Genomic DNA, 26,561 nt, shown 5'->3' on the forward strand with positions numbered 1-26,561 from the left:
GCTTCAATTTATTCTTAACATCTGACTCGAAGTGTAGCTCTAGTAGGGGAATGTTTCGCCGACCAGGCTTTCACTCAACTTCCATAGCCTTTCGGCTTCGAAATTACTTGTTGCCCATGTCTTCACCGTATCCTCAAGTGGATCTGCTATATGCGCGTCGATGAGATAGGCTCCATTGTTGGCTAATTGTAAACTCATCAGTCACGCAGTTCTTCTTTCAAAATAATATTCGAACATACCTTTCAGTGACGTATCAAAGGAAGCATATACATGCGTCGCAACGCCCTGGTCCAGACTCTTAGGACTAAACCCCTTCCAGCCCTCGACATTGCCAAGTAGTTTATCAGCACTCACTAATCACCAGTCAGCACCGTCACACCAGAATTTTATCCAAGTCACCTACACAGCCCTGCCATATCAGTCTTCTCCCAATCCAAATGCTTCCCTAGGCTCGTAGTACGAATCACACCAGGATGCAGGCTGAAGGCCTGTAACCCATGCTTAATGCCCATCTTATTCGCCAAAGAGAGCGCCATCAGCATGTTAGCTGTCTTTGATTGCCCGTAGGCATACCATTTGTTGTATGTCTTGCCCTCCTACAAGAGCCATTAACATCAGTTTCCCAAATATCGGTGTTCAATAAGCAAACTCACATCAAAGTTGTAATCATGGAACCTTATCGGACCCAATCGATGTCCATCACTAGTAACCATCACGACCCGCGGAGCATCAGACTTCAAGACTTTGCCCATGATCAAATTCGTGAATAGGAATGGCCCCAGATGATTCGTCGCGAATTGCGACTCAACACCATCCTCGGACAACTTATAGTCCACCGCCATGATACCGGCGTTGTTGACTAGGACGTCGATGACGGGGATATCGTCCCAACTGTTCACCTGGCTTGCAGCATCGCGTGCACTCTTCAGGGAACTGAAATCGACCTGCAACGTGCGGACGTGAACATCGGGGTTTTTAGCGGTGATCTCCTGTTCGCATTGTTGGAGTTTAATCGGGTTGCGGCCGGCTAGGACAATGTTGGCTGGGTTTGCCGCTGCAATGACTTGGACGTAGAAGCCGCCTAGGGTCCCCGGAGTGACACCCGTTGCGAGGATGGTTTTGCCTTTGATGAGGGATGCGTATTCGGAGACCAGTTCCGTGGCGGTGGTGTTGGCGTTGTATGGAGCTGGCATGTTGGCGAAGGGGATGCAGTTGTCAGGTTGTGAGTAATTTAACAAAGTGGTTTTTTCTTGGTCTTTTATACCATTTCCAGTCTCGTATTGCTGCTTTAGCAAAAGAAGTGGAGAGGGATCTTAACCGCGAGGCTAATCGATGTCTCCGAATACTCTCGGGCTTAAACACTTATGACCGTCAAACCCCGGTATCATCGTCATTCAAACTTAATTATTTTCAAGGTGACTCGTCAGAGCAAACTCTCTTGGATTCTCTGTTTCTCTATTTTCTGTACCTGTAGGTAGTACTGAAGGTGCTCCACAGTATAATCGTACTATTCATTTCACGCCGTGTACTTAGCACAATATCAAATAATTTCAACCAAGTATCCGAGCTATAATGATAGCGTCTAAGAGAAGTCGAAATATTTACGGAATGAACAAACCTCATACAAATATTTGAGCATCATCTCCGCGATCGCGAAATGCCAAGCATTGTATCACGTGACACGGATCCTCAGATTTGTTTCGCCGAGCAAAAGTTGCCGTACAATTCGAGGCCTCCAAATCAACTCACACCGCAACCATGCGCCCCTCCATGCGATTGCCTTTCCGAGAGGCATTGTATGTCTGCTCGAACTGCAGGTCCGAAGCCCCGCGACGCATCTCGCCGCTCGCTCGTCAAATCCGCCACTATGCGTCCGATTCCCCGTCTGTCCTAGAACGGACTCGCTCATCACTCTGGAAGGGCAACAAGGCTCCAGGCCCAGCGGATCCCTACACCGGAGAGTCTCAATTGGTGCCCGGGGCTGAGAAAGGGGAGGGAGATCTCGCTGCTCCGGCAGAGGGTGAGGAGTTGCAGGATGGTTCTGCATATGTTCAGGCGCAGACTTGGGATGGATTGAAGCGCATTGGCCACACTAAGGAGCAGGTTTGGAAGTTCAATGGCCGAAGCCCGGTTGATGAGTACGAGAGGTACGTTGATCATAATCATGACCTTTGGAGATCTCAATTGCACTCCAACCAAAATGACCACGAATTCTAATCAATGGACAACTGCAGATTCGGCGCCGATGTCACCCCCAAACCCATTCCCGCTGCCGCTCACCAGGCCGCTGTCGAAATCTCTCTGATGGCTATGCTGGGCAAGGACCTCGCTAGCGTCTCCGAGATTGGCGAACACTACGAACAGATCCAGGAACTGATCGATGGCTGCGCCGTTGGAAGCTCCGAGACCCAGCAATGGAACACTGGCCTCCGTTTCCCGGACCAGCAAACCATGGAGGCACTTATCTTTGTGTTTAACCAGGTTGGCGTTCAGACCGAGAAGACCATCGAGTCTCCCGAGACCTTCATCTCCCAGGAGAAAACCTCCGCGGAGGCTCCTCGTGACCTCTCATTAGCCGACCCCGTTGTTAAGTTTGCTGTACGCTCGCTCCCAATCAACCCCCCAAGATACCGCGCTGACACTCAATTTCACAGTTCATCAAGCGATTCTCCCAGCTGACCGGCCGCCGCATCCCCGACGCCGCCATTACCTCCTCTACCACCGTCGGAGAAATCATCGCCTCCCTCTCCACCGCACTGAAGGAGAAGCCCATTAACGTCTCCAAGAAGCTTGCCAGGCAAGCCAGTGTCGGCGCCCTACCGCCCAACATCCAGTTCTCTAAGAAGCGCCTCTCGAAGGGCGACGAGGACGAGTCCCTGGGTCGTAAGAAGGCCATCTACACTGAGCTCATCCGCCGCGGACTTATCGTCCGGAAACAGAGGGGCAACAAGAACCGGACTATCGAGAAAGCCACCGGGCTCGAGCCTGAGTATTGATGATGCAGTGGCATCTTTGTAAAGATCTTAGTGAGATGTATGAGCATTTTTTTTAGCAGGATGGGCTCGTTGCACATTCTCGAGGCATCTGTCGTTTTGATATCAGGACATCTTTTATGTATACTAGAATACTTTTCAATTGCAATTTTTTGGTTCATTGAAGATTCGTCATTTCGAAAATATACAAGCTGTGCTCCAGCACGCATTTCGGCTGGTGTAGTCGGTATCAGCCACCCCCCAATCCGTAATAAAACTCCTGATGACTCCTAAGCAATAACTAACTCCCATGAGCCACGGATTCAAAAGATCGAAGAAATAGCAAAGAGACTAACGACGCGCTGAAGAAGGAATACTGAATCCTCTCGTCATGAAGTCACCACTCTTCTTGCCGTCTTTGCTGTCTTTGGTAAAGAGGCTGTCCAAGTTATCACTCAGACCCATCATCTTGCGCTTCTTATTCTTCTCTTTCTCTTCACTCAACACACGAGCGGTAAGCGAAGCTGTCGCGGCATTTTTAATGCCATTCCCATTGACAGATGCGGGCGTAGATTTCTTAGCCTCGTCGCCGTCGGCGGCATGCTTCTTACGTTTCTTCGAACCAGGCGCCTTCTTCAGAGAATGAGTAAGGCCCTGCTCAGCAAGCTTTGCACCACGAGCCATAAGACGCTCCTTGTCCTCTGCCTTCGTCGGTAGGATCGAGATAATGTTATCTTCAGTGTAAGGCTCGTTACACTGGACAAATGTTAGCTGTACGTCATACGCTCTAGTATAGAGGGAATACAAACCTGCAAACAGTTATCACCCTTAAGCTGCCGAATCGCTTCCTCAGCAAAAACATGTCCACAGGGAACCAGATAAACCGACTTCACAGCAGGACCGAGCGGCTTCGCCGTGATCGGGCAGATCCAGCCCTCGCGGCGCTCATGGCGGTGCGCATGCGCGCGGTCGGATGGGTGCTCGTTGCGTTCGGTGTCGACCTCAAAGTGCAGCTCGATCACATCACGGAGAGACTTGATTCGCCCACAGATGATCTCCTCGCAATCGGATTTGGAGCTGATGCCCTCGCCGTCGTCGCCGGGGAGCAAGAACTGGAGCACGGCGTCTTTATTATATAAGTTCCCGACCGAGTCTGAGACTATCGGGCGTGCGAGAACTTTGTGTGATAAGGGACAGGTGGTCCAGGCGTGTTCTTGCTGTTCGCGCTGGGTTTCTTTGATTTGCGCTGTGCTTGGGGCGCGGGCGGCCTCGCGGACGAGTTCGCGGCGGGTGGGGATACTGGAGGTATTTGTTAGCTTGGATTAATCGCCAGTGTCTCGTCTGTGAGAATAGGTCTCACCTTCCACCGTCATTACCCATCTTAGCGGACTTTTGTAGACGGTTGCGCAGATGATAGCGAATCGCCACGATAAAGTCGAGGAAGATAGCGCGCTTAGTCAGCCGCCGATTAGCCCGTATCAACAGCTGGCCGGAAGCTCTCTCCACATCTCCAAGCTCAATGCCTCAAACATGAGACTCCCTCAGTCGCTGTTTCTGCTGGCTGCGGCCGGGTCCACGGCCCGGGCCAGCAGCGATAAGACTCGTCCTCGGGGCGTTGCTCCTGAATGTAAGTTCCTAGACCATGAGTATAATCCCCACCCCCGGACGAGGTGTCCACCACCTAGGGACGATCAATGGGTCTACATATGAAGTCTGGTGGCTTTGTTTCTTTTCAACGGACTAATTTTTTGACTTTATAGTTGCCAAGTTCTACCAGGACACGGAGACTTTTACTTGTATCTCGAATCCCGCTATTAAGATCCCCTTCTCGGCCGTTAATGATGACTTCTGCGATTGCCCGGATGGAAGTGACGAGCCTGGCACCGCTGCCTGCGCGCACCTCTCGCGCAATTCCCCGCTGACCGTTGCGGAGCGTCCAGGAAACGATGGAATGGATCTTGTTCTCGCGCTGCCTGGGTTCTACTGCAAGAACAAGGGCCATAAGCCATCATACGTGCCTTTCCACCGTGTCAACGACGGAATCTGTGATTACGAGCAGTGCTGTGATGGCAGTGACGAGTGGGCGCGCGTTGGCGGAACCAAGTGTGAGGACCGTTGCAAGGAGATTGGCAAGCAGTGGCGGAAGAAGGAAGAGCAGCGTCAGAAATCCATGACTGCTGCCCTGAGGAAGAAGAAGAACCTTCTTGTGGATGCCGGGCGGCAGCAGAAGGAGGTTGAAGACCACATTATTCGTCTGGAGGCGGAAATTCAGGGCGCTGAGGCTAAGGTCCAGGGTCTCGAGTCTAGCCTTAAGACTGTCGAGGAGCAGGAGCGCAAGGTCGTTCGGACTAGTGGCAAGGGCAAGGTCAATGCCCTCGCCGGAGTTGCTAAGAACCGGGTCAACGAGCTGCGCGATGCGCTGGTGGCGGTCCGCCAGCAGAGAGACGAGACTCGCTCCCGATTGAAGGAGCTTGAGGAGGTTCTCTCCAACTTCAAGGTTGAATACAACCCAAACTTCAACGATGAGGGTGTTAAGCGCGCTGTGCGCAGCTGGGAAGATTACGCCGCTCGAGGACTGGGCGAAGAATTCAACGGTGCTCGGGACCGTGATCTGGATGAGATCGCCAAGGCCGATGACGAGAACTCTGGTGTCGACTGGGAGCACTGGGAGAAGGAGGAAGATGGATGCGCTGATTCCGACTTGAGTAAGCTACCACCTAATACCGATTGATACATCCGGCTTCTGACAAGAAACAACAGTCTACAAGGTCGCAGCTTACCTCCCGCCATCCCTCGTCACCTTCCTTGAAGACAAGATCCTCTCCGTCCGGTCTATCCTTGAGATTGGTGGGATTCTGACCAAGTCCGAGGAAGACTCAACCTCCGAGTCCAAGGCCGTGACTGAGGCGCGTGATGCTCTGAAATCCGGCGAGAGCGAGTTGAAAGACTTGAAGAACAAGCTCCGTGATCAGACAGCCGATCTCGAAAAGGACTACGGCCACGGAGGCATATTCCGTGCCCTCAAGGGCCAGTGCATTTCCCAAGATGCAGGCGAGTACACCTACGAGCATTGTTTCCTGGAAAGCACCAAGCAGAACCAGCGCAAGGGTGGTAGCTCCATGTCGATGGGCAAGTTCGTCCGAATCGGATCCACGACCGTCGAGGAAACCAATGAGGCCGGCGAAGTTGTTACCGTCGAGAAGGTCGCCCTCGAGTATGAGCGCGGTCAGAATTGCTGGAACGGCCCTAACCGGTCGACTAAGGTTGTTCTGGAGTGCGGAGAAGAGAACGAGATCTTGAAGACTGCTGAGGATGAGAAATGTGTTTATTCCATGCTTGTGACTACCCCGGCTGTTTGTGATAGTGGCGAGGATGACAACGTCGCACCCCGCTCGAAGGATGAGCTGTGAGCTCTCTCTGGTGGTAGATATTGCATTGCATTTGTGTCTAGTGTTTCTGTGCTGTTTAGTATCTTCCCGATTTCTACAAAGGTTGATGTACTTTGAGCATTCAGACATTTTGTCCGAGTAAATTCCAGCGAGTTTGTTTCCATATAGTCACAAGTTTTCATAATCCTATCAAACGCTTCCAGGCTGGTTATTGATCTCCAAACCACCACGGATCATCTTCATACTCTAAATCATTGACTACGCTCCAGGGCCTACAACAGCATCTTCCAAGGATTCTTGCTGGTTTCACATAGTTATATTGTTGCACGGCATAGACAGCCTTAAAAGCACAGACATACACAAAGTCAAAAAGACAAGGCTTGAACCCAACCCCATCCAAAAGGCTCCAGCCCTTCAGGACAGACATAGACATTATACATGGTAAATGATCATACAATACACCGACAGCCGGTCCTAGTTGGAGAGCAGCGGCAGGCCGGGCCTGGTATGCGTTGTCGAGGTGGAGGAGGACGGCAGTGCGGAGGGCTTGTGAGCCGGCTTAGTGCTGGTAGAATAATCAGAATTCTATCGTTAATTTCCAGAAACGGGGGAACTCACAGTGCAGCTAGAGCAGGAGCAGGAGCTGCAGTCGCCGGAGCAGCAGTTGCATGTGCAGGGAGACATGATGAATATAGTGTTGATGGGATGAACCACGAAAAGACTTGAGATAAGTGATTGGATTGATCTGGCTTGAGAAACGACATTGAGAGGGGTTGTGAGCATGGCTTTATACTTTGATTCCACGCAGCGCTGCACTCCGACCCGTTGATTTCTTGATGTCGTTCTACTACCTAGGTACCTACTTGCCTATCGGAGCATCGGACACTCCATTACCCCCCTTCCATGGCGTGGTTCGAGTCAAAGGGAAACCCACCGTCTCCTCTCACTCCACTCCTTCTCACGCGCTACCCGCATCGACTGACTCTAACGCTGTCACCAATGAATAGCCTCTTCTCAGCGCCGGTCACCCAATTATATCCGCTACGATAGAGGGGAACCATGCATCCGATCTGTTTTCTTGGGGTCTGTATCGTGAGTCGTCCACTCATGCAGATCAAGCTGCCGGCGAGACTCGGATCGGTTAGATTCATGCAGATGATGTGGGCTTATGTGGCAGGCTGCCTTGTTCCTTTCGGACTGAAGGGCTCCTACGCTGTCGAGCTTCCCTTCCTGGACCAGCCCTGTGCTGGTCTCGTTTGTCAAAAGTATGGCTCGATATGGGGCAGGCATGTTATGTCCGTCTTATGATTATGGGGCTCGCAAACAAGACTAGACCATCTTTTTTATTCTCGCCGATTCTCGGCCTGGGAGATGGATCTGAGATACGTATAGATCAGCCCCATAGGATACCTCTACCCGGAAAGATTCTTTCTCACCAACCTCGAGCCTCCATCATACTATGGTGACGCCCACGGTGATGGCCAAGATGACGCTCACGTTTCAGAGATGCGTAGATCTGCTCTGGCCGCCTGGTCCGATCCACATTCGGGACGGGCCTCATTACCTCATGGGTACAGTCATAGGTAACGGTGGGAACGGGCGTCCAGCAGTGGGGGCAATTCCCAAGATGCATTTTCCGGCGCCAGGAGCGGCGCAGATTCGATTTCCCGCGTGGCAGCCTATGAGGAGCCGAGTGTTGGTGCGAGTTGAGGACCTTGGGGGAGGGGCGCTATGAGGCCCTATTGGCCGCTGGCAGCCGCGTGCCCTGTATGCTGAGGTGCATATTCCAGTGAAGTATGATCTAGATTGCCTCCCATCTGGGATTTCATACGGAGAGGCAAACCGGACTGCCCAACTCACTACGGGAGTACTGGAATCCGAGGTATATCTCGGATGGGATCCACGCCAGAGACCAATACCAATCCCAGCACATCCAAGATCCCTAGGGCGTGTGGCTTGATCTCATACCTCAGACATCTAATAATTGAGCTCTAGCTTGGAGCTACCTGGACGCTCACCGGGACTTACAACTAACCCTTCGTACGAGTAAAAGATCGGGGGCCGACTGCGTTTTGGTCCACTCCTGCTGCACAGACTTCGAGAATGCGTGCAAGCAGGGCAGCGCGCCGAGAAATTGTGGACCGTTTCATCCTGCTGCTGTATAGTTCGAAGCTACTGGAGCATATCATATCCTGCCTGTGCCACGGACCCTCCCGACATGCACGTCCATCGGATATTGTTGAAACTCGATGCCTTCATTTCCGTTTCGGGGCTTGCCTCTCGCCGCTTTTGAATCTTGAGTAAATCTGAGCAGGTCCTGGCTCGTTATTACAAACTTGCCCACAAGCCAATCCTCTACATATTGCTCATAAAGCGGCGACGGCCCAACGAGGAAAGCTCCACATAGGAGTATACAGTAGCTGCATGAAGAGGTAGATTATCATTGGCCGGTTAGGAACCCAGATCATTCAAGCTAGGAGAAACAGACCCTCGGCAACTTTCCTGAACTAGTGAGTCCCCATTTTTAACGCCCGAAACATAGCTGATCGTTTATGGCGCGTTCGACGACGAAAATGCTCGGCAAACGGTAGCCGCAGCAGCCGAGCGTAATTCTACCAGGAGTCGTAGAATGCTTGCCATGTGGGGATATCGTGATGAATAAAAACAAGATCTCGATAGAGAAGGTCCGTGATTTTATTTCCAGGTTAGGAAAAATGCTAGTCTCGGTGGACGAATTGCGCCCGGGATGTGCTGGCCTATCCGAGTACCCAACGTGGCACTGAATTCCCGTAGTTACGTCAAGGTACCTGGTCAAGGTGTTTCTATATGAGGGCTTTGCGGGTTTGCTGCAAAGGTGTTGTGGCAGTCCTGTCGCGACTGGTATTGAAGAGCAACTAAGCTCACCCCATCTACAGAGTCTAATGACCCAAAAATTGGGTCGATGCCCACAAGGTACTTGAAGAAGAAGGATAAAAGTGCTTCGGCAACCGCCCGACGCAGAGTCGAGCTGCAACGGACGAGCTAGGATTTGTTATTTCGAAAATGTGACATCGAGACCTCCGTGATACATCCCCCTTCAAGGCAACACTTCTAGCAAGAAGCTAGATCCTCCGCTTGTCGCATATCCTTGCCGCATTTCGATCAAAAGAGAAAGATCAGCTCACATCTTCCCGACACTCATCATGAGGGGGTGAGTTGTTTATTTCTGGGGAAAGTGGAGGTTCTCCGGTTAGCCAACGGCGCGCGTTGTGATAGCGATGAGACAAGGGAAGGACATACGGGGCACTGGCAAGCGCCGGCAGGGCACTGGCAGGAAGAGCCACAGCTGCAGGTGTGATCGGGACCTGTCGTCATGATCAGTATCGAGATTCGAGGGTGCAATATTCGGGAATACGAGGGTGCGAGTAACCCCGCCATGACCCCGCCATGTCGGATCGCAGGCAGAGAAACAAGACACAGGGAAGATGCAGAGAGGACGAGATGGACTCACCCATTTTGAATGTAGTGGTGTTTGTTATCGCGAGGATTTCTGTGAGAATGATTTGTATGACGATGGTGTGGGAAGATAAAAGAGCCGAGCTGGGTTTATATACGGGGCCGCGCCCGTGACTTGCCGGAATGCGACTCTGGCGAACTCTCACGCATGTCGCATCTTACTAACCTAACAATGGCGAGTGAATTTCTGCACTGCCCCGCCTGAGCACATATTTGACGCAGGTCTACTCCATAGCTTTGATTTCTTTGTGCAACGCGCCTTGTCTACGGATTACTAGTACAACAGATGACGCAGCGCGAGAATATCGCCTGCGAGCTGAACTAGAGAAGGAGATACAATATTTTTCTCAACTGCATATCTATGTGTCCAAGCCCACATGTCTAGCTCGGCTACCTGTCTGTGCGGAGGCGTAGCACTGTCGGTTCAGCTGGATCCTTCAACGGATCAGACTCAACTCCAGCTTTGTCATTGCCAGAACTGTCGAGCGGTGAGTGGGATCTTGTGCACATCATATTACCTCATGCAGGATGAGCCTTCTACCCTCGAAGGACTTCGAGAGTACCGCGAGTCTCCTTACGTGAGCCGTTTTCTCTGTAAGACGTGCGGCTCCCACGTCCTGGCTCGAGTGAAGCCCAGCGGACAATATCTAGTGGCCTCGGGTGTATTAGTAGCAGGAGACATTCCAACAGTACAGTCAGTTCAGCACTGGCAGGTCAAGGGTACCGGCGATGGCGGATTGAGCACATATCTGCCCGGTTGGCCAACTTCGGATGGTGGCTGCAGATTGGAGGTTCTCTCGGGACGACAAGGAAATACCACCGAGTCTCATTCGCAAAGGCTCGTGCACGATCCATCGGAATCGCGGACTCAGCTGCAGGCACGCTGCCATTGTGGGGGGATTGAATTCTACATCACCCCGCCAGACTCATCGTCGACAAGGGCTTGGTCACCTTTCGCTGACTTGCTTGTCCCGTACCACACCGGATCTGGAGAGAATCCTGATGATGTCAAATGGTGGTTGCGAAATGGAAACACCAAATATCTTGCAGGTACCTGTGTCTGCGAATCTTGCCGACTGGGGTGCGGCTTTCCTATCCAGACCTGGGCATTTGTACCAAAGGCCAACATCTTCAACGCGGATGGATCTCCGCTAGCGTTCAAAGGTAAGACCATGCGGCGATACAATAGCTCTACGGGCGTATATCGAGAGTTCTGTGAAGTTTGTGGAGCTAATGCGTTTTGGCATTGTGATGAACGGCCAGAATTGATCGATGTGAGTGTAGGATTGGCCCAGGGGAATGGTGCGCTTGCAAAGAACTTCCTTGACTGGGCTCCTGACCGTGTTAGTTTTGCGGAAATGGCCACTCAAAAAGATTTAGTAAAACTCATGGAGGATGGGTTACAAAAGCTGTCCGCCGATTGAGTATAGCGTGCAATGACCATTGGGCGTTCTTAAAGAGCCACCGCCTTCGTAACGTGATTCTGCCGTAGCGTCTTTTTTTTGTGCATCTCGCGATTTCCTAATCTCACATCGACTTTTCAAGTACGCGCTGTCGACAAATCTGCCTTCTTAGTTTGAAGGATTAAACTCGGCTACCTAACAAGAACCAGTGTCCTGGATTTAACGTCTCCTATCTTGTTCAACGGTATCTGCAGACGAACCGAGTTATTTTCTTGGAGCTACTGTGCGCGCGTTCCACCATGGCGCCGTTCGAGTTTCGAGGAAATACTGGCCCTAAGAGGGGGGGGTTCTCGAGATCAAAGACGCAGAGACTTCACTTTCCGTTACCCAAAACCGAAGACCTCGGAGAGACCTTTACTACAGGGCCAGAGGGAAGGCACGCCTGAGCTGTTGACGTTTGAAGAGACCGATAAGCCTGCTCCCAAGTTCGCGTCGTTTGCGGACTTGAGTGACAGCGAGGAGGCAGAAATGTCCCTTTCAGAGAATTCAGAAGACGAAGATTCACGCCCCCGGAAACGACGCGCCATTGCAAGTGAGAGCAAAGACTCAACACCTCCTCCGCCACCTACAGCCCTGAAATGGTCGAACCCTGATCCCTACACTGCTCTCCCTCCTCCTGATGAGAGTCAACACAAGCGCATGGACGTTGTCAAGATGATTCGCAAGGCCAAACTCCAGAATAGCCTGGACGAGGCCAAGAAAGACGCAGTCACGGACAATGACGATTTTATTTCTCTTGGCCCGGCCCCCGTGATCTCAACAGAAAGCCAGGCTCCCGATAATGCGCCAAAGGGCCCCAAGAGCATGGAACAACAGCCACCGTCGTTGCCATCGTCGAAACGGACTCGCGACGACGAGAGCAAAGGCGTTTCCTTCAAGACTGGGAAGCCCAGGGCCCGCTTCATGGACGATGGATCCATTCTCTACCAATGGAAAGCCTTCTCTGGCCAGGATGATACCCCCTGGATGTCCAATACTTATCCAATGCACCCAAGCCGAAAGTGAGTATTCTTGTACGTTCTTTTCGCACTTTGCATGTTCTAACCTCGTTTTCAAATCAGGCTGCATTGTGAAGTTCTTGATTTCTTCAACTGGGTGAGGCCTCACGATTACGAGCAGATTGTTCGCGAAGATCTCATTTCCCGCCTTGACGACGCGTTCAGGCAGAGATACGGTCCTGTCTCGGTCAAGCCCTTTGGCTCATTTGCTTCCGGAATGTACTTGCCCACAGCAGATATCGATCTCGTCCTGTTATCTAAGGGATTCATGGCGGGCGGAAGGAAGCAGTTTGGTGAGCGGAAGGGCCAAATCTACGCCTTCTCTGCGTATCTGAAGAGCTTGGAAATTGCAGTACCTGGTTCCATTGAAACCATTGCCCACGCTAGAGTTCCGATTCTGAAGTTTATCGACAAATTAACTGGCATTCGGGTGGATCTGTCTTTTGATAACGACAGTGGCATCATCGCAAACCGGACTTTCCAGGAGTGGAAGCGGCAGTATCCCCTCATGCCTGTCATCGTGTCTGTTATCAAGCAGTTCCTGCTTCTGCGCGGCCTCAATGAAGTGCCCACTGGCGGACTGGGTGGATTTTCTATCACCTGTCTAGTGACAAGTCTACTTCAGCACATGCCCTCTAACAAACAAGACAACATCGGGGATGTTTTGATGTCCTTCTTCGATTTCTATGGATTCATGATGGACTACGAACGAGTTGGCCTTCGCATGGAACCGCCTGGATATTACAACAAGGTGCGACTCTCTAAACTATGTAGCCACGGGTAGCAACTGACAGAGCATAGGGTTTCGGCGACAATGACCGCCTGTCAATCATCGACCCTAACAACTCTTCGAACGATATTTCGGGTGGCACAAAGGAGATTCGCTTGATTTTCAGGGCCTTCCGTGATGCGCACGACAGCCTGAGCCGACGCATGCAAGAGATCGCCCATTCAAATCAACCAAAGAGCATTCTTCAAGCCATCATCGCAGCAAACTACGACGAGTACACCGAACAGCGATTCCAGCTCCGCCACGTGTACGAAAACTCCCAGCAGTTCGCCCGGTATCGAGGATCCCCCGCTGGAGTAGATCCCGACAGAAATGCCCAGAAAACTACTACTCAGAGACCGGTTCAAAATCCCGCCGACAGACCTCATCTCGTGCCTCGCGGTCCACGCCGCAAGTAAGCGCGAGCGAGATCGAGCTAGCCTCTCGCAAGCTCCAGCAGCTTTGACCTACCGAGTATCTTTCCGTCGATCGCAATGATGACCCTGACGAGTTCCCTTGAAGCCGAGATTCATTTTGTTTGATTATTAGTTCGAGATACCCATACCGTTTGGCCGGAGGGAGCGGGAACACAGCGAGGGGGAACGGACTGATCATTTGTAGCCAATGCGATTGCCGCTGGCCTTCTTCATTACTTTTCACAATGAGAAGTGAGTTCATCAATGAGCTACCTGTTTCTATTCACATTTAGGTCCCGCCGTCGCCATTCGAGTTCGATTCCGTCCACAATGGTCTTACCTTCCATGGGAGAACATCCCAGGGCTTACTAACATCTCGACTCGGCACGGCCTAGTCCTTTTTTTTTTTTTTTGTACAGGGTATTTCGTTAGTGACCCAATCGAATCCGGCCAGCTCCTCAAAAGGTTCCTGGTCGCACCTTCCTGGTGATTATTGCATCTTGCTCCCGACCAATCCTCCTTCTCACCAAGGAAGCGCTATATGCGATTTTTTGGAGAGGAATACGAGTTGGGGATTAGGCCTCTGGTCTCGAGAGCTTGCACTTTTCACTGATATTGACGAAGGATTAACCTAGGAGCCATTAGAAGGTGCGTTGACTGACATGGAAGCAAGCTTCGAGGCCTGCCCCATAGATACATACACGTGCCAGTAAAAGCTTGATACGCGAACGAGGCAACAAGTACCTTCACGCTTCATTAATTTCATTATATACTCCCATATCAGGGGACAGGGTTCATGGACAATGCTATGTACGGCCCACGCTCACAAAGAACAACCGTAGATCATCGTGTATGTTCATACCGTACAGTTGCACATCTAATCAAGCCGATTCTCGGCATCTAGCGGCGGCGTAAGCATGACGTCTCCTGGAGACCCGGCTGCAGGCCAAGCCTCATCCTCGCCCTCGATCTCAAGCCTCATCATGGCAATAACGTGCTCAGCAGGCAAAATGTTCTTGAAGCCCACACCAGGACTCGCCCATGCATAGTCAACCCACTCGCTACCCAGGATGTCACGGACCTCCTTGGACAGTTGCAAGATATGACTTCGGCGCGTATGAGACCAAGCACGGTCCGTGACAAGGCCCTCCGAGGGAGTAAGAATGCCTGCAGAAACGTTCGACGCAGACAGAACAGCACCAGTGCGGTCATCCGGGGTAGACGATCCAGCAGGTTGAAGCCCGCTCTCAAACTCAGTCCCATCGTCATCCTCAGTCCAATTCTCCAACCCATCCAGAATACTATGCCACACACGCAGCGTCTCATCCAACTCATCAATATTGCTGACGCCCATCACACTAACACCCATTCGCCTTCCAGTCCCCATATTCGCAAGTGACAAAAAGCCCGGATCCGCATCCTTACCCTTCGCCAACGGCGCACCCAGCCCACCAACCTCGGCACCGGCGCGCAACCATGTCTCCAAAGCAAATCGAATAGCAACAACCTCAAGCTTCTCCCCACGCTCCGTCACACAGTCCGCCGCTCTCTGAACAGCACCTCGCAATGCATCAGGCGCAGGATGGAAATCTCCCATCGATCCAATGGGTACACCATCTCTCCTCAACAACCCCATACCCAACGGCGACGCATTAGGCACAACGTCCACGCCCGCAGCGAGAAGTCTCGGCAACGCAAGCGAGTGCAGTCGTGTGTTCTGCAACGTGAAGTTTGCATACGACATGACGATATCAAGCGGCTCGCCTGTCTCGCGCAAGATCATCTCCGCAAGCTCACTCAATATGTCGACGGGATATCCTGAGATCCCGACAAAGCGCAAGATTCCCTCTTCATCGCGCAAACGACGGAGTTCGCGCACCGCAGTGAGGACTTCAGCCGGGCTCACGAATTCCACATCGTGGCAGTATACGACGTCCAGGTACTCCGTATGCAGACGGCGTAGACTGCGGCGCACGCTGTGCTTTATCCATGTTGGAGAGTAGTCGAATGAGGCGGAAGCAATGCGGCCGACTTTGGTGAGGAGACGGTATGATTCCCTGGGGAAATTGAATTGTACGAATTCGGAGGCGAGGGCGCGGCCGAGGAGTTCTTCGGCGGGGCCGTAGTAGGGGGATGTATCGAAGGCGCGTATACCGCGAGAGAGAGCATGCTGGACTAGTTCGGTGGTTGGGAGGGCGTAGGGGTCTGCGTTGTATTGCGAGTTGAAGGTTGCGGTGCCCATTATCAGTGGCGGGAGGTCCGCGGACAGCGGGGTGGAGGGGCGCATGGCTGTGGCCGGCGAGAGAGATTGAGGAGAGAATACAGAATGGTCAAAGGCTCAACTTGGAGAATCAACTCATTGTAGAACGTGGAGGGGACGGCGATTTTGAGAGAAATCGCTTCCGGCTCCGCTGCTCCGCTCCGGATCGCGCCATGGCGGGGGCGATTAGTGTATTATCCGAGACGATGTTCCGATCCCGATCGTTTCATTGCTTGATCGATCGTCGATTCATGATCGGTATTGACCGAAGCCCTGGTTGGATCTGGTATTCTCTGGACGTTCCTGCACGCGATTTCCAGTCGGCGGTGGCAAAATAGTGTCTGTGCCCGGTACTTTTTATCTACATTGGATACGAAAGTACGGAAAATCAAAGTAGAAGATTATACATGTGCAAATATGAAGCTATTGTACATTTCCTTTGCGAGTCAGAGTGGAGAAGAGGGGGGTTCGACTGGTGAAAAGGGTCGAGATGGTATACACAAGACCCGAAGGTCTGAGAGGGAGACCAAGATCAAGGTGAAGATCAAGATCACAACTCCCCAAAGCTGGGAGATCCCCCAATCTAATAAAAGAGACAAAAACCTCTTTCCCACAATAACCCAAAACGCCATGCTATGCCAAATCAAGATGAGAGCGGACCCCGACGAACTTTGAGGCGAGAAAGAGTGCTCAGGCGAAAGACGGTGCTCGAAGCGCGGACTCGAAGGACGAATGTGAAGAATGTCGAGGACGCAGGGGAGGAAAGCGCAGAGGCGCAAATACTCTCAGGTGGTCAGGTGGTTCACCGGTCCTTGTAGACCTTGGGATTCCAGCCCTCTTTCAATTCCTTCTCTGTAGCGGCCTGGCGCTGGGCGGTTCGGGCCTCCATCTCTATACGCTCACGCGCGCGCAGAATCTTGCTTTGAATATAGAAACTGCCTCCCTTCTGAGGATCGTTGATGTCGAAGAGCTTCTTGAATCGCTCCATAACGTGTTCGACATTTTGCTCGCCGGCGACCGGAGGCTTGACATTGAGGATCTTGCAGGCCTCGTCGAGGGTCAGGCCGGAGGAGGAGAAGCTGCTGCCACCATCCTTCTTCTGTGCAGCATATTTGCCAGAAGCCTGGGCTTGCTTGTAGGCTTCGGCGAAGGCGCGGCCGAAGACCCGGGCTCCGGTAACAACGACTTGGGTGACGATGCGGTGAGCCTGAAGAGGGAATGAGTTAGAATTTTCTTATTCTAACGCAGATGTGCATAGCCAGTAGAAAAAGAGATCAGGGAACATACCATGTCGACAGGGCTGAAGGAGCTGGCGCGATGATCACAAGGAGGTGAAGAGAGGAAGAAGGGGAAAATTTCGGCTGCGCGTTTTAGCGTCGGCAGGTCGGGGAGCTGGAACTATGCGCCGCAGGGTCATTTCATGTTGTTTAAAGGGAGAGCAACAAGTGAAATCGATCAAATAGACATCGTCATTAAATTTAACCCTGCTACAATAATTATAGATCTTGTTAGAATCCCGATATTTCCCAGCGTCGGTACTTACAGAGTTGCACGGGCAGTCACATGTCCTCCGGTGCTTTGCCCCCCGCAGATCAACTTTGGACCGAACGAACCTCTCACCATATAATGAGGATGATCGCCCGCTCGGCCAGATGAGCTGACACGCATCGCATGACGTCGCCGTAATTGGATGGCAGCGCTTGGTATGCTCCCTTGCCCTTGATAACAGATCAGCTTGTTGATGCTGTGACAGAAGACCTTCCGTGGATCGATTCCATGGCACTCCCAATGAACTCGCAAGACAATGGCCAGTCTGACTCCCAACCGCCGACGGTCGCTCCTTTCTCTCCCTCTACCATCTCCGGTTCCGCCTTGAGCTCTCGCCAACGCTCCAGTGTCATCGTGCATCGCAAGTCGCCGTTGCTGGTGGCTACACCGCCGTCCATCACCCGGGCCCTGGCCTACTCGCACCCGTTCCTCCTGCCGTTGAACAAGCTTGCGGGCTTATTGACATGGACGACCGGGGACCCGTGGCAGAGCTTCCTGCTTGTGGCTACATTTTGGACGGTGGTGCTATACAGCGATGCCATCATCCTGTGGGCTGGCCCGATCTTAGTGGTGATCGGGTTGATTCTGGGCATGTATGGCCGTCGCTACTCGCCTCTGTCATCAACGACCTCGACGGGTGAAAAGCACCAGAGCAAAGCTGCGGCGGAGACAACCCGCCACCACAAAAGTTTGGACGACATTGTTGAGACGTTGCGCACATTCACAACCCGATGCAATATTCTTCTTGAGCCCTTGCTCGATTTGACCGACTTCCTATCTACTCAGCGCACCCCAACCTCTGCAACGACTCGACCGGCGCTTACTGCTCTCTTCATTCGAATTCTCCTCGTTACACCCATTTGGATCGGTCTTACCCTTCCACCTCTTTACCTAATTACTACCCGACGCGTCGTCATGACTGTCGGAACCATCGTTCTCACCTACCACTCGCGACCCGCGCGGGTCTCTCGTGTAATTCTATGGCGGTCTCGAGCAGTTCGCCGCCTTTGCTCCATGATTACAGGGCTCTCAGTCGCGGATGGCCCGAACACACAGAAAGCTCAAATTCAAGGCGAGGGCCAGGGGCTGAATATCTCGACACGGCGGCGTGGGGACGGCTCTGGCGTGCGGTTCACGTTCGTCGTGTATGAGAACCAACGACGCTGGCTTGGAATTGGCTGGACATACTCCCTCTTCCCGGCAGAGCGTGCTGCTTGGACAGATGAGCATCTCAACTCCGTCTCACCAAAAGACTCATTTGAATTGCCCGATGTTTCTACCGGTGGCTCGAAATGGCGCTGGGTGGAGGGTAGTGAGTGGCGCGTTGAAGGCGCGGATCACTCCACCAAATCCGATTCCAAGACCTCCACGAGCGAGGGATGGATCTTCTATGATAACAAGGTTCGTTTATCTCCACAGTATGGATGTCAATTCTCATTGCTAATAAACTGTAGTGGAATGATGGCCGTCGCGCTCAAGATGGTTGGGATCGATACACCCGCCGACGCAAGTGGTACCGCGATGCCGAACTGGTCGAGGTGCAACCAGATGGCTCCGTTGGGACCGTCTCAAACCTCACACAATCTCTAGAAAAGGAAAGGGAAAAGGAAAAAGAGAAGGAATCCGATCCTGACTCCCTAAGCCTCTCATCTACCACGCCCCTCAAAACGCGCAGACGGGGCTGGTTCCGCAACAAGGACAAGGATCACACCAGTAGCCCTTCCACGGACCAAAGCCGTGCAACGGGTACAAACGTCGGGGCCGCTCTGGATGGTGCTAGCAGCAACAAAGGCACACCTCCGCGCCCGATAAGCGTTCGCAACCCGTCCCAGTACAGCATCCGAGAAGGAAGCGTGGGAACGAGCGATAGCGCTAGTCTGCGCGAGAAAGACTCATCCACGCAAGACCACCTCGATCGATGGTCGACTAGGGCATCCGGAGGCACAGAACGAGCGGAAAGGGAATTCGGATTGAGTGATGAGGTGAACATGGGATTAAGTTGAATGAAACTATCGCTAGCCATACCCATGAGAGTGTATTTTCAATTCTTATTCCTGCGTCTTGGAGTCTAAATAGACCCAAGCATTAAATACAATACCCGGTAAATATCAATAAGTGACATGGATATACCTGTCTTCTCGGATGTTTTCCTAGATGTCTGCCTAGATATCTTTTCTAGACCTCTTTCTATGCTTCTTTCCTGACCATATCTCTCAATGTCTTTCGAGCGCATCGAGTGAATATTCTGCGTTGAAGTCTTCAAGGTATTATTAATGAGCGCCTTATGTCGTTTTCTTCGTAGTGGCCGCTATTTACGCCCGCAAGGAAATTAAGTGGTTCGCTTATCTTTGTAGTACCTAAGATCAGGGATGTTTTTAATTTTAAAAATATTTGCTAGCTAGCTATGTACGTGTGAGAAAATATAAATCCAAAAATGTTCAGGTCAGCATATATACAATCTCAGATGCAATATATGCAGCATGAGATGCAGAAGAGGGGTATTTAGAAATGAAACGCAAAACGCAGATTAATCCACCCGCTTATACAGCTTCGCTTTGCTTCCAGTTGCGGTTGCAGATGGTGCAGCGCAGCAAGAAGCCGCTTCGGGATGGAGAGTGGACTTGTTGAAGGACTGGGAAGACTGCGGGACGTCCAGAGCAGGGTTCTTGGTGAAGAAGCCGTCTGGTTTCAGCATGACGCTGACGCGCTCCATGGGCATGACAGGGAAGTCTTCGATCCGGGGGTTGTGGGTGAGACCGAATGCTGTAATGTTTGTTAGATGCCATGCCAGGATTGAAAAAAAGGGTCAATGGATACTTACTGTGCCAGAGAACAACGTCTTCGTTTTCGGTGTTGTCTTTGCGTTGAACCCATGTCTCAACGCCCTCTGCACGACGGCTTTGATTGGTGAACTCGCCTGCTGCGTAAAGTTCATCATCCTGGTACTTGGTGACCCAAATCGGTTTGGTGGCAAACTCAGCACGGCGGTATCCATGAGCGTTCTTGCTGACCAGAAGCATCTGGCTGGGAACAGCTTGCAGCTTGTAGGACACAGGCTTGTAAGTCACCGGGTTATGAACATTGTCGTTGCGAATCTTAAAGCTACGGTTACGGTCAACGCTGAGGTTTGCCGTCCCGGCGGTCTTTATCACGTTAGACTCGGTGGTATAGCCCACAAGATAAGGGTTATTGTCATCTTCCGGCATTGGGACACTGTCTTGATAAAACACAGTGTTCTTGAAGCCATCGATAGCAGGGTCGATGCGGAAGGAGAACATGTGCTGATGGAAAGGAGCCATGACTCCGGGTCCCACGTTAGTGCCCCAGGGCACAGTTTCGCCGTTCTCGTTGTCAAATGGAACAGTGGAGAGAATGCCAGTAGCGCGGACTTCCAATTCAATGTTTCCGGCTTGATCGAAGATATACGCGAAAATATATTCGTAATTCGCAACTGTGCAGATCATTTGCAGACTCAATTGACGGTTGCGCACAACCGTGGCAGCGCCAGTTCGATAGTTCGAATGTTTGAACTGTAATCCTCCGTCAAGTTCGTGGAGACAGATTACGTTCTTCAAATAGACGGGGTTCCCCTTGTAATCATTTCGATAGCCATCGAAGTACTTGATATGTCCAAGACAGTCACATCCAAGAGATAGCTGGTTAGCGTTCATACCAAAGCCACAATCGCCAACATCGAATGCTTGCTTGCGGTGGTACGGCGCTCGGGGATCTAGATAACAGTTAACGAAAAGTCAAACGAGATGTCATATCAAAAAGGGCAAGGAAGAACAAACCTCCGTATGGGACCGTCATCTCAGAAATGGAGAGACGATAAAAGACATTGCGGTTATCGTATGTAATGTTATATAGAACGAGACCTTCACGGATGTTGAAACCAACTCTGAAGCGCCACTTCTGCCAGTAGACAGAGTTACCATCCGCTGAGTAAGATGGACCTTCAGGTTGCTGCACAATGTACGGCTTAAGATCTGTTCGAACAGGCTCGTCCAACAAGTCATGAGCATATTGAATTGCCTTGACAGGTTTCCATGGCTGGGTCTCGGAGACTTTGTGATCAGCACCACCTGGAAGATAATCAATGCGGATAAGTTCTTGCGTCAGGCCATCAAACACAGGTGAAAACTTGAGGGGCAAAGCATAATGATTGTGCTGGGGGTGATCCACTTCGACCAGGTACATAAAGCACTGGAAGAGTCGTCGAGTCTCGTTGTCATTGTCAGTGCCGTACATCCATGGATCATTACAGACTGTTACGCCGGCAGGTAGTTGCAGCTTCTCTATTTCGGCGAGGACAGCGGGATGTTTCATGCATAGTCTCTCAATCTCGGAGATCTCGTCGACGTCAATCGGTCCCTATGAAACAAAGAAAAATTGGTCAGACCCATATGGGTCTAGAGTGTGTTATTGCACTTACCTGCACCTCACGAGGAAGCTCTTTGGCATAGACAATCGAGCGCGTATTAGCGTTCAAGATAGCCTTGTAGAATGCGCCACTATCAAGACGGTGGAAGAGCGTGTAGATAAGACGAGCTGGCGGCGAAGGCAAAGGTCGTCGCAAGCGCTCAGCTTCGATGTATGGAATGACATCTTTCTTGATCGGCTCATTGATGTCGATACGCTTGTAGCGGAGAGGCACACCGGGGAAGGTGGCTTCCAGAATGCGCACGGCAAGTTGAATCTCCTCCGGAGAGATGGGGTCGAATGGGTGTGGTACAGTCACCATCGTTGTCTGGGTTTGTGAAGATGAGAATTAGGTACGAAATGTCAACGAGGGAGATGTTAAATCTAAAAGAATGGAGAATGAAGACCGGGGAAGGGAGAGGGGACGAATGTATTAAAGATCGCGTATCTCTTATCGTAGCCTGCACCCACATGGTTGGACTTGCCCGATCGGGTGAAGAGCGTCGATGGGCTTGAAGCGCTCTTCTTGGCTTACATTTTAGCGATATGAGCTGTGTTTAGGGTAGATGGAAATATACTGATTGAATTTGAAGATAAAAACCCACCTACTGGAGTCAATTCCACACGTAGATTCCCATAATTAATCTCGTTCTTCTTGTTGATGCGCCAGGGACCGCAAAATCTACAAGTAGATAACAATCACGTGCAGGCGCGAAATTGCCTCAATCGGGAATAGCGCGGTGGGATTTGCTATCAAATCGCGGGGAAGACTCACTTTTGATGTGACATGCACTCTCCAATGCGCCAAACACGATGACCTTGACTGCGTTCCATGACACCGGATGGGTCTCTCAATCTCTCCCGCAAGTCTCCGCACATGCTAGCCCAGTCCAGAAAAAGGGGCGCCGGCAAACGGGCACGCCGTGGACCCGCTCCGGCTGTTTGACATGTAAAAAACGTCGCAAAGGGTGTGACAAGGCTAAGCCAAGGTATGTGTCGTGTGGATGGTTGCATTATGTATTGAATCTGACCGCGAGTTAGCTGCAATAATTGTCTCAAGCAAGGTCGCAAATGTGAGGGTTATGGCGATCTCTGGGTTGAGCCGCTTGGCCCGTCGGCTCAAGTATTTGTGCAGGCGGATGCTCCGAAGCTGCCTCGTTTAACGGCCCATTCTCCTCCGCGTTCATTATCACCGTCCCCGTCGGTGTCTCCATTCTCATATGCATGGAATGATTCGCAGCTATCGCCAGTCTCATTGGACTGGTCGACCCCGTCTTCGCCACAACGAATTATTGACATTGAGGCCGAAGAGACTACTCAGAATCAAGACGAAAACATAGCAACAGAGCCCAATGCTCAAACTACCTTAGCAGTCATTATGCAACCTCAAGGGTACCCTAACCCTAGCCATCTTTCGGGCCATGAATCACACTATCTACAATATCATGTAGAGCATGGATCCAAACTCCTCGCCAATCTCGAAAGCGATGACAATCCACTCCGGTCTTTGCTAATTCCATGCGCCATGTCCTCTCCACTATTGATGAAGGCCGTGTGTGCAGTCTCGGCTCTTCACCTCGCGAATCGGTCGCAGGAATGCAGCGCACAGAATGCCGCAGCGACATTTTATGGCCGCACTCTCAGCGGTATCCGGACAGCCATTGCCAAATGCTCCACGGAATTTCTTCCTGACGATGCTATGCTCGCAGTTGGCTTGATGTGCAAGTACGAGATCGTTCGTGGCAGCATCAAGCAGTGGGTTGTGCATCTCCACGCAATGCAGCGTCTCATCACGTCTCGCGGTGGCCTCGGGTCAATGAACCCTGATGCAGCGCAATTCCTTCGAGGACTGTACGTTTTCTACAATGACGCTTCTAAGATCTTTCTCTTACGATGATTTAGATTTGTCTACGCCTATAATATGGCTCGCATTAGCACCCGCAAGCGCATCGCATATTCCGACCCTACAGAGACTGATATCGGCCCTCCAAGGCTGGATATTTATATTGGCTACACCGAAGAAATCCTCAAACTCTGCGGACGCATCGCTGAGCTACCTTCGCTGCAAGATGACGGCATTTCTCTGCATCTTGCAATAGCATCTATGTAAATTCCTGCTTATCCAGCAACCAAGGTCATCACACACTGACTAAAGAACTCGCAGAAATGACTCACTCCTATCATGGACCCCTACGTCAATCAACTATATTATTCCAAATGACATCACCCCCGCAGCCCTATCCCGACTCCAGCTCGTCGCAGAGTGCTTTCGCGAAGCAGCATTTATTTTTCTCCACTCGACCCTTGAGCGCATGAGCGCGAACTCTGATACCCCCCAAACAGCATTAGACCTAGATGCATTCTCTATTTTCACCCCCATATCACCCCCCGAAAAAACTCGATATCTTACAGAATGGGCCCCTTTAATTTCAACCCCAAAATCAACCGCCATTCACCGGTGCCTCGCACGCGTCGAGTCCTTCCCCCTCGACGACCACTGCGAGTACTCGGCGCTCACATTCCCGCTATTTATTTCAGGCTGCGAGAGCGAAGTTTTCGCGCACCGAGACCTTATTATCTGCTCATTGTGCAAGTTGCAGACCAACTTCGGCATTGGAAATGTCGAGCGCGCAAAGGAATTACTACGTATCCTCTGGGCAAGACAAGATGCCAACGCAAAAGATATTGCAGCTGGGGGCACAGCGTCGAGAAAAACGCATTGGATTGATATCCTAGAAGAGTTGCAGTGGGAATTAATTCTCGTATAGCCTTAGAACTGGACTTACTTGTACAACATGCATCATAGAAGAAACGAGTCATATTGCCTATTTATGGCGGCCCACAGAGAAATTCATTTCATTGCTCTTTAGTTCAACCTCGTGACTAGATCCTCGAATAATGTATATATCAATGCAGGCGGTTCTAATGAGGTCGTCGCGACTTACTCTCCTTGGTACTGTATATTCATGGCCACAGTGGATTTTTCACATCGTTCTCAACAACTATCTGGGAATCTCCTTGGAGCTCTTTTCTGGGTTTTTTCGACGTTCCCATTTCAATGACTTGGAATATGTTTGGGGCCTGGAGGGCTTACTCATCCATTAATGTCACACGAGTCTCCATGGCTTTCCTTCCATGAATCCAATCGCGAGATTCCATGCGTGTCTGCCATTTGGGGAGCTATATGAAGCGTGGTTGCAATTGCATTCCCGTGTTTGCTCCAGGGAAGGTCATTCGACTCTCTAATGATATGTGTCACAGGATACCAGAAAGGCTTGGCGTTACTAGATCCAGCCACTACAGCACTCCAAGCCAGGGCTTTGTGTTGTTACATAGAATGCTCATGCGCCCATTTCTGGTTGATCGCCTTCGGACCCTCGCATGAAACAAACGAAATTGCAGATTCTCGGCTAAAAGCCTGCATCTTTGACAATTCCTGCCCAGAGTTGCCTTTCGTGGGTTTATGGTAACCCGGGATACAAGTAGATAGATCTTATCCAGCATCGATGAGCCTGGCCGGAAGATTATGATCTCTGAATCTTCAAAGTGAACTTTTGGTAAATTTCAAACATTCCAGAATGGATATCTGATTTTCGGCTAAATAATACACATAGCGGGCTTCGAGTGGGAATTCCAGGATAGACAAGCCCGCCCTAGATTCCGCGGGAATTTCATTACCTCGTACACAATTTCTACACTGAAGGGTATTCAACTACAAATGTGGCCCTTAGACACCCAGGAACGTCTCAAGTTTTCCCTGGGCGTCTTCTGTTACTCTTTCGCTTGAAGGAAGAAAAAAGCCACAAGAGTCGCTCAACGCTATTTGAACTGGGACTCATTTTTCCCTCCCGTTCATTCTAGTTAATTGAAGTAAGTACAGAGGCACTTGGGCAAGGCCTACAGCATTTATTGACAACTCCCGTACAGAATCATGCGTTTCTTTCATCTTGCAGCCCTGACGTTGGCATCGACCCTGGGAGCACATGCCCAGTGCGACGGCGTCAGCAATGTCGGCAATAGTTGCTATGAATATCCAGACGGTTGTCCAAGCAGCAGCTTCTTATACCCGGCAGGTAGCTGCAAGGAGCGGATCCAGCTCGTCGGTAACTACAACTGTTGCTGTGGATGTCCCGGCAAGGTAACAGAGTATCATCACTGTGTTATCGAGTTCCACTCAGAGGCCCTCCTGAACTATAAGACACCTGGGAACCTTGTTGGATTCTGTCAAGACGACCGCTTTTATACACGTATCGACTCAGAGCTGTTAACCAAACAAAACTGCGAAGATGCACAGCTCGCAATTGCAAAGAAAATGACAGAATTCTACCAGGAAAAATCGGGACAGAAGTCGAAATTTTTCACTCCCATCAAAGGCGGAGGGAAAGTCAAGACTTATCCTGCTGGCAACAAAGCTTGGGTGTATAAGATTTGGGAAGGTATTGAGCAAGTGGAGGGGTTCAAAAATATCACACCGTCGTGTCAAGGAAACAAAAAGCAGAGTTTGGTAGCCGCCCAGTGTGCTCTGGAGAAGAACAACGCATGCTTTGGGGTCATGGGTAAGCGGTTCCATGCTTCTACTGATACTTTCTACAAGGCGGAGCATGGGGTCGAGATACCAAAGTGGCCCGGATCGGGTTATTGAATTTTTCGGTTACAGCTTGTCTTGGTCTTGGAAAGCTGCATTGGTGGCGGTTTGAGGAGCAAAAATCTTGACCTTGTAAGGTTCTCTGCCTTTTGATACGTAACTAATGATATTGAGTATCATGGTCCGCAAATGTAATCACAAAATAGTCTCTTCATCTTTTGAAGTTCTTGACTTGGAATATGAA

General features: G+C 51.1%; 12 protein-coding genes across 12 annotated transcripts; 7 read left to right on the plus strand and 5 right to left on the minus strand.

Moving 5' to 3' along the window:
• Positions 1 to 39: 39 nt before the first annotated feature.
• On the minus strand, positions 40 to 1,193 carry N7443_000814 (uncharacterized protein; the record flags this gene model as incomplete). Its single annotated transcript, XM_056880870.1, has 4 exons — positions 40 to 182; positions 240 to 353; positions 404 to 596; positions 654 to 1,193. The coding sequence occupies 4 exons, from the start codon at positions 1,191 to 1,193 to the stop codon at positions 40 to 42; spliced, it is 990 nt and encodes a 329-aa protein (XP_056746108.1).
• Positions 1,194 to 1,758: 565 nt separating this feature from the next.
• N7443_000815 (mitochondrial 54S ribosomal mL50 protein) lies at positions 1,759 to 2,996 on the plus strand (the record flags this gene model as incomplete). Its single annotated transcript, XM_056880871.1, has 3 exons — positions 1,759 to 2,147; positions 2,235 to 2,598; positions 2,655 to 2,996. 3 exons carry the CDS (start codon positions 1,759 to 1,761, stop codon positions 2,994 to 2,996), a joined length of 1,095 nt encoding a protein of 364 aa, XP_056746109.1.
• Positions 2,997 to 3,323: 327 nt separating this feature from the next.
• N7443_000816 (replication termination factor 2) lies at positions 3,324 to 4,352 on the minus strand (the record flags this gene model as incomplete). Its single annotated transcript, XM_056880872.1, has 3 exons — positions 3,324 to 3,728; positions 3,782 to 4,271; positions 4,333 to 4,352. 3 exons carry the CDS (start codon positions 4,350 to 4,352, stop codon positions 3,324 to 3,326), a joined length of 915 nt encoding a protein of 304 aa, XP_056746110.1.
• A 150-nt stretch (positions 4,353 to 4,502) lies between these two features.
• Positions 4,503 to 6,382, plus strand: N7443_000817 (uncharacterized protein; the record flags this gene model as incomplete). Its single annotated transcript, XM_056880873.1, has 3 exons — positions 4,503 to 4,599; positions 4,733 to 5,677; positions 5,733 to 6,382. 3 exons carry the CDS (start codon positions 4,503 to 4,505, stop codon positions 6,380 to 6,382), a joined length of 1,692 nt encoding a protein of 563 aa, XP_056746111.1.
• A 3,851-nt stretch (positions 6,383 to 10,233) lies between these two features.
• On the plus strand, positions 10,234 to 11,280 carry N7443_000818 (uncharacterized protein; the record flags this gene model as incomplete). The annotated part of the gene is made up of 2 exons (XM_056880874.1): positions 10,234 to 10,344; positions 10,384 to 11,280. 2 exons carry the CDS (start codon positions 10,234 to 10,236, stop codon positions 11,278 to 11,280), a joined length of 1,008 nt encoding a protein of 335 aa, XP_056746112.1.
• Positions 11,281 to 11,558: 278 nt separating this feature from the next.
• Positions 11,559 to 13,505, plus strand: N7443_000819 (putative topoisomerase family protein TRF4; the record flags this gene model as incomplete). The annotated part of the gene is made up of 4 exons (XM_056880875.1): positions 11,559 to 11,566; positions 11,598 to 12,320; positions 12,381 to 13,068; positions 13,119 to 13,505. The coding sequence occupies 4 exons, from the start codon at positions 11,559 to 11,561 to the stop codon at positions 13,503 to 13,505; spliced, it is 1,806 nt and encodes a 601-aa protein (XP_056746113.1).
• Positions 13,506 to 14,379: 874 nt separating this feature from the next.
• N7443_000820 (D-arabinose 1-dehydrogenase (NAD(P)(+)) ARA2) lies at positions 14,380 to 15,789 on the minus strand (the record flags this gene model as incomplete). Its single annotated transcript, XM_056880876.1, has 1 exon — positions 14,380 to 15,789. One exon carries the CDS (start codon positions 15,787 to 15,789, stop codon positions 14,380 to 14,382), a length of 1,410 nt encoding a protein of 469 aa, XP_056746114.1.
• Positions 15,790 to 16,564: 775 nt separating this feature from the next.
• Positions 16,565 to 17,052, minus strand: N7443_000821 (import motor complex subunit PAM16; the record flags this gene model as incomplete). Its single annotated transcript, XM_056880877.1, has 2 exons — positions 16,565 to 16,969; positions 17,050 to 17,052. The coding sequence occupies 2 exons, from the start codon at positions 17,050 to 17,052 to the stop codon at positions 16,565 to 16,567; spliced, it is 408 nt and encodes a 135-aa protein (XP_056746115.1).
• A 441-nt stretch (positions 17,053 to 17,493) lies between these two features.
• Positions 17,494 to 19,313, plus strand: N7443_000822 (PEX28-32 family peroxisomal membrane protein; the record flags this gene model as incomplete). The annotated part of the gene is made up of 2 exons (XM_056880878.1): positions 17,494 to 18,711; positions 18,765 to 19,313. Coding segments are annotated over 2 exons (1,767 nt in total), but the record flags the coding sequence as incomplete, so codon positions are not given.
• A 524-nt stretch (positions 19,314 to 19,837) lies between these two features.
• N7443_000823 (uncharacterized protein) lies at positions 19,838 to 22,054 on the minus strand (the record flags this gene model as incomplete). The annotated part of the gene is made up of 4 exons (XM_056880879.1): positions 19,838 to 20,073; positions 20,132 to 21,040; positions 21,105 to 21,684; positions 21,746 to 22,054. 4 exons carry the CDS (start codon positions 22,052 to 22,054, stop codon positions 19,838 to 19,840), a joined length of 2,034 nt encoding a protein of 677 aa, XP_056746117.1.
• Positions 22,055 to 22,545: 491 nt separating this feature from the next.
• Positions 22,546 to 24,500, plus strand: N7443_000824 (Zn(II)2Cys6 transcription factor; the record flags this gene model as incomplete). The annotated part of the gene is made up of 4 exons (XM_056880880.1): positions 22,546 to 22,721; positions 22,774 to 23,583; positions 23,635 to 23,838; positions 23,897 to 24,500. 4 exons carry the CDS (start codon positions 22,546 to 22,548, stop codon positions 24,498 to 24,500), a joined length of 1,794 nt encoding a protein of 597 aa, XP_056746118.1.
• A 1,163-nt stretch (positions 24,501 to 25,663) lies between these two features.
• On the plus strand, positions 25,664 to 26,374 carry N7443_000825 (uncharacterized protein; the record flags this gene model as incomplete). Its single annotated transcript, XM_056880881.1, has 1 exon — positions 25,664 to 26,374. One exon carries the CDS (start codon positions 25,664 to 25,666, stop codon positions 26,372 to 26,374), a length of 711 nt encoding a protein of 236 aa, XP_056746119.1.
• Positions 26,375 to 26,561: the final 187 nt, after the last annotated feature.

This window comes from Penicillium atrosanguineum (genome assembly GCF_028827265.1).
Source record: "Penicillium atrosanguineum strain IBT 20685 chromosome Unknown utg000001l_segment0_segment0, whole genome shotgun sequence".
NCBI lineage: Eukaryota > Fungi > Ascomycota > Eurotiomycetes > Eurotiales > Aspergillaceae > Penicillium > Penicillium atrosanguineum.